The sequence below is a fragment of the Eretmochelys imbricata genome, chromosome 12 (genome assembly GCF_965152235.1).
Source record: "Eretmochelys imbricata isolate rEreImb1 chromosome 12, rEreImb1.hap1, whole genome shotgun sequence".
Taxonomy (NCBI): Eukaryota; Metazoa; Chordata; order Testudines; family Cheloniidae; genus Eretmochelys; species Eretmochelys imbricata.
Genome location: NC_135583.1, coordinates 4,458,832 through 4,464,831, shown reverse-complemented (window position 1 = coordinate 4,464,831; position 6,000 = coordinate 4,458,832). Strand labels below are relative to the sequence as shown.

Sequence of the window (6,000 nt, the reverse complement as noted above, 5' to 3'; positions counted from 1 at the left end):
TCTGGGCTATGCGTTTGTTGAAAAGGCTGGTTGGATGCTACCTCAATCCCCTGCCTGGGCTGAATTTCAGCAGTGCTGCACATCTAGTTTGGGGGATCCTTCAGTGCAAGATGTAATTTCTACGTGCCACAGGGTGCTCCTGGCCCCGGAGTCACCACCCGCTCGGAGGAGGAGAGGCAATGAGAGGAGTGCAGACCAATGCTCCTGGGAGGAGAGTCCTAAGGCTGGAGGAGGGGTGAGGAAACAGACAGCTTGCAGCACCACAGCCAGAGGTCTGGCTGCTCTCCACATCCAATTCTGAAAGATAAGCAACACTCAAGCCCTCAGCTAAGGAGGATAATGCAGCTGGGGATGCAGCGATCCTACAGGAATGCTTCTGGCCAAAAGGCATCCCAAGGAAATCAGAACAGCTGCCGCTCTCTGCTCCATACCAGCCTCCCAATGTCCTCACACCAGATCCCGATGGCCCTCTCAAACTCATTCCCATCAACCAGGAGCAATGAGCCCGCTTCTAACTGCAGGAGTGTGGCAGAAGCAGCCATCTCATTTACAGAGCTCCCACAAAAACGTGAGAACCCCTGGAAGCAATGTTGTCAAATGGTCCATGTTCAGACAGGAGCTTAATGGGGCTGTGGCCGAGCCAAGTCCCACAGCCAACACGAGACAGGCCCCAGCAGCCATGCTTCCAATTCCTGTGCAGAGCAATCAAACCGAGGGACCACTACAAAGTGTAGAGGTCAGGGTATTGGGTCACTAGCCACAGCTTTGTCCTAGTCAACTTGCCGACTCTCATTTTATGGACTCGACTCCCGTGCCCTTCATCCGGGCCAACAAGAGTGGGAGGGATTTGCTACTGTGATCAAGAACATCTGTAGCACAGAACACAAGTCCTTGTGGCCCTGGCCAAGAGCCTAATGTCAATGTCAGCACCGAACCTGAGCATGCTGGAAGAAGTTGCTGCTCAGTTCTGAAGCAGAGCAAAGCACCTCTCAGCCTCGATGCCCCACTTCCCCCCAGCTTGCCCCTAGGAGAAATCCTGGAAATGGAATGAAGGAATCAGGAAAACCGAAAGGGCACCAACAGAGGTGATCTACCTTGGTACTCACCACCACAGCACCTCCCAACCCATGACTAGTTCATCCTCGCTACGCTCCAGTGAGGTCAGGAAGTATTACCCCTCTTTAGCAGGTAGAGGGCTGGGGCCTAAAATGGATTGTGACTTGCCCAAGGTGACAAAGGAATCGAACTCAAAATGCTAGTCTAGTGCCACTAATCATCCTTCTGACTGGATTACAGATCAGGAGATAGTCTGGGGAATCTTTAAGTCTGCTGAAGTGCTGCCGTGTGCCCCTGGGTCACAATATTGCATCAATATCAGAGATGCAGATCCATACATCTGCTACTGATGGCTAAGGCTGTGATTCCGTCACGGATTCCATGATTTTAAGAGATGTCCATGAGTTCGGGCTTCTGCCCCAGGTGGTGGGGCTTGGGAAGGGAGTGCCCCCTTCACCCCATGACTTATCTCAGCAGGTCACACAGCCTGTGGGTCACTGGCAACCCCTCCGCGTCACACTGCAGCACTTCATTGTTACTGTTACAGTTTTTGTTGCCATGACCACACCCTGATTTTGTACATTTTTACCGTGACTGTTCCATGAATTCTGCCTAGTTTTACCGTGACAAAATCGTATCCATGCTCATGGCTGACTAGGGCTTTGCCTCCACCGCTGCACAGCTGGCCTCTGCTTTAGCCCTCCAAAACTGGAGCGGAAGCCAGGGAGCAAAGCTTGTGCTTCGGTAAAATGGGCAAGAACTTGATTTGTAAATCCTGGGCAGCATCTCACTCCACACCCGGCAGCCAGCTCCAGAGCAAGGCAGCTTACAAAACAAAGCACGAAAAGGAGCCCGGGAGGGAGCCTGCATATGGTGTTTAGCTCTACGGACAAATCTGCACAGCCAAACAGCGAGCAAATGGGAGGCAGCCGGTCTCATTTCTGCAGTCCGTTCTCTCACCTTTCCCCTACTAATTTCTGCTATTTCACAGGCTTTTGGCTGACATCCGCCCCAACTCCTTGTTGGTAGCTCCCACGCCCCCTTCACCAGCAGGCTGGGGATCGCAGCACCGTAGGAGAGAAGCATAGGCTGGTGGCCAACTGCCTGAGCCTGCAGATGCAAGTGGCCCCCTGTTGCCCCCTATATCAGGGCCAAAGGAGAAGCAGGGAGGGTGGCTGGGTGGCTTTCCAGCGTAGGGAAGGTGGATCTAGAACCTGCAGCATTCCCATTGCTCAATAACCCTCTCCCCTGCCCGGGGTGTGGCCCCCTGCTGAGAGACACTGTTTGGGAGTAAAGGCGGTCAGCACTCAAACCAATTTAAAAACCAGGTTTTTATTCTTCCTGTGCTGCCCCCAGTCACAGCTCGGAGACAGGACACTGCTCGTGCAAAAGCTGTTACAAAACACATGTAGTCCCGGCTCAACCTCTGCCCACGCCCCACCAGAGTCAACATTGTACAAAACTATATTTACAGGGAAACCAGCTAAAAACAAAGGACTCCAAGCCGGCCCCAGCCTTTCCACTGGGGGGTTCAGGCCACGTGTGGTAATGCTCCCCTTTCAGAGCTTCGCGTGCTGGGACTTCCATACACTGGCCATGGGGCTCACGGAACCCCAACCCCTAGCACGTGGTGTGGGTGTGTGTGTGGGCAGGGCTATTTCAATTACCCTTGCAGCATCTCAGAGTCACACCCCAGCTGTTTACAGCCCACCAAAGGGCTGGGCAGCTCCAGATCCCCATCTGAGCGCTCCTGACCCAGATGCCATCAGTGGGGAGAGGGCTCTGCCAAGCACTGCCCTGCCCAGCTCGCTTCATGAGGCCATTCGGGGTCTAGCCCCAAAGAGCCTCAGAAAATGGGTCCAGGCTCTGGTCCTAGACAAAGAGACGGGGCAGCTGACAGCCATGTGCCTGTGACCCCAGGGATGGAGGGCAGGCCTGGAGAGCTTTCCTGCTCTTCTCGCAGGCAGTTATGATCACTAGATGGGTTTACAGGGACCCAGGGCCTCCAGCAAGCACCTTGCCATGTTGGAAAGCCCGACTCCTGGTACTGAGTTTATGGGAAATGCTCATGACTTTGGATTTTAAATTTACAAACCCAGCCCCAGGGGCCAGAGCAAGACGAGCAAACTGAAGTTAAAAAGGGAAAAAAACACACATTATTCCTTCCAATCCGGCTGGGAACAGCGTCCTTGGCATGTCCCAGGAGGGGCTGTGCTGCTCAGAAGGCATAGCGCGTGCGGATATCCTCCAGCTTCTTGGACACCTCGGGTGGGGTCCTGTCCAGCTCTTCCGAGACATTCTTCTGTTTGTTGGGTTCCATGGAGTTGAACTGTTCACAAAGGTCCCCGTCAATCACATTCTAGAGACAGGACACGGGAACACGTTAGAAACTGGGTAGCAAACGGGCTCAGCCCCAACACCGCTTAGTCAGAATGGACAAAAGGGCAGCACGGCAAACAGCTCTTTGCCAGGAGTTTCTTAATCTCGCTTTCGAAACAGGACCAGGCTCAGTGACCTCATCTGCTGGAGAACAGCAGCTGGAGTCAAACTAATTAACAAGAGCCCCAATAAACCCAGACCACTTGAGGGAAGGACAAGGCTGATCTCGCTTCAGCCGGCAAGTCCTGTCTGGCACAGGGTCTCTAGATGGCATGTGCTGGAGGGGGTTGAAGGAGAAGATTGTGAGTGAGGGATCGGTGAAGGGGAAAGTCTCCAATCAGGTTTCAAAGGTCTCTGAGGTCTTGGGACTAGCCCCAAGGCTATCAATAATAGGTCTGACTCATCTCTGGGCAATTCCTGAGTAGCTGGGACACCTATCTGGTTCTATACCCTCTTAACAGCTCCAGGGACACTACAAGAGCTGCAGTGATAAACATCCTGCAAGCTGTAAAAAGGCTTCTTGGAAGTCCTGGGTATGTGGCATAGTGACGGCTTACAGCTAACACGATGGCCAGAACACCAAGGCAAAGCCATGCAGGCGCCCAAGGGTGGTGCACAAAGCAGGAGCGGGGGAGGGTGCAACAGGCAGGTGCCTGTGCAGGGTGTAGATCCAACATTCCACACCATGGCCTAGTTTTAAATCTTCCTGATTGTTAATAGGAGGCTCTGGGAGGGGCCACAGTGTCACCTAGTGGAGATAGCATTGGGCTGGGACTCAGGAGACCTGGGTTCTGTTCACAACTCCCCCACTGGCCTGCTGGGTGACCTTTGGCAAATCACTGCACCACTCCGTGCCTCAGTTTCCCCAGTTGTAATGATACTGATCTCCTCTGTAAAGTGCTTTGAGACCTATGGATGAAAAGCACTAGACAAAAGCCAGGTATTACAGGACAGTCCCATTTATCTGAAACCCTGTTATCCAAACCTCCACATTACCCAAATCCCTTCTTTGTCCCACAGCATGAGATATATGCCCTCTGCAGAATGGATCATGCTGAGGGACCAGGGGTTTGGTTCGGCTAACAGAGCAGAGACCCACAGCCAGAACTACGAGAAGGACGAACCCCTGGCTATGGGGGATGCCTCCCTGCTGCTGAATGGCTCCTGCGGCCGCGCAAGGAGCCCTCTGCAGCCCCGCTGTCATGGGAGTGAGTGAGTGGGGCCACGACAGCAGGCTCGCTGTGCTGCTGCAGGGCTGGGGACACGTGATCCCTGCAGGCATAAGGTGCAGGGAAGGCTGCAGTCCTGGCTGGGGTGGGGTCTCTGCTCTGCCAGGACCGGAGCCTCCCCATCCACACCTTGAGCCTGCAGGGATGGGGTGTCCCCAGCCCTACGACAGTGCAGAGAGCCCTCTGCAGCCCCAGTCTTGGAGGGAGTGAATGAGGCAGAGCGAGACCCCTGGACTGGACTACGAGGAGGAGCCCCCGTCTATGTGGGAGGCCACCCCACTGGTGAATGATGCCTGCCCTCTTGATTATCAGAACTCTCCATTACTTGAATAAAATCCACGTCCCCACTACTACTCAGATAATTGGGAATATTCTGTATTAGGCCATTCAACAGTGGCTCTGCTAACATCACCTTCTCTTGTAGTTTATGCTGTGGCAAGCTCCCTGGAGGGAGTTGTGGGCCTGTTACTCCATGACACGCTCACACGATATATTGGAACAGTGAACATGTCCAGTGGCAGACCTGCCAACTGGCCAACCTTGGTTACCGCTGTCCTGGTGGACCTAGACCCCAGACCTACCTTAACTGGGAAGTAGTAGGAGCGGAAGCTCAAGTGGTCCCGTCCACAGAGAGGGGGGTGCTCCGACCTCAGATGCATTTCCACGTGCTGGAAGAAGTCATGATCCTGAAGGGACACAAGTAGTTGGGAGGTAGAACAATTTGCTCCTCCCACCCATGTGGGACTGGAGTAACATCAGGATATGGTAGCACTCCACTAGCAGCCTGTGCCCTGCACAGCTCAGTTAATTCCTGGCCACAAAGGGGCGCCCCACCACTTCCAGGCACCAATTTTCTTTTTCACTGGGACAGGAGCGTCCAAAACCAGCCCACCCAGGCCATTCTGCCAGGAACACAAGGTGCTCCCCAAACCTGCATAAATCCAAACAGGTGTCAGCTGCTCTCACGTGTAGGATGGAAGCGTGGCCAAAGCAGTACAGCTCCCAGCACGCAATGCGCCAGCAGCCTGTGCATGGATCAAGATGGAGCACCAAGTGCTGGAGCTAGTTGCTACAAGCTGCACGTTTCTATTAAAATATAGGGCTTCAGGTTGTCCCAAGTCATATAACTGAGTGGGCCACGCTTTGGCTAACCCTTTGACATGTGCACCAGACAGCAAAGCACCTGCAATGCATTCCTAAGGAAGCAGTCACGGGGAAGAGACCAGTTAGTGGGCTCTGTCTCTTCCCACCCTCCTTCCATATGCCCTGATCTCACTGGCTCCCTTTGGCAGGAGCTTTGTTGCACACTTGACGTTCACATACTGCAGTCACCTAT

At 53.8% G+C, this 6,000-nt stretch overlaps 1 protein-coding gene across 2 annotated transcripts in view; it reads right to left on the bottom strand.

Moving 5' to 3' along the window:
• Positions 1–2,369: 2,369 nt before the first annotated feature.
• Positions 2,370–6,000, bottom strand: part of SF3B3 (splicing factor 3b subunit 3) — a 50,083-nt gene continuing 46,452 nt past the window's right edge. For both annotated transcript variants that reach the window (XM_077830858.1, XM_077830859.1), the window contains exons 25-26: positions 5,246–5,350; positions 2,370–3,415 (exon numbers count right to left, since the gene is read on the bottom strand). In XM_077830858.1, the coding sequence (XP_077686984.1) occupies positions 3,275–3,415; positions 5,246–5,350 (246 nt within the window). In that variant the 3' untranslated portion in view covers positions 2,370–3,274. The remainder of the gene's footprint in view (positions 3,416–5,245; positions 5,351–6,000) is intronic.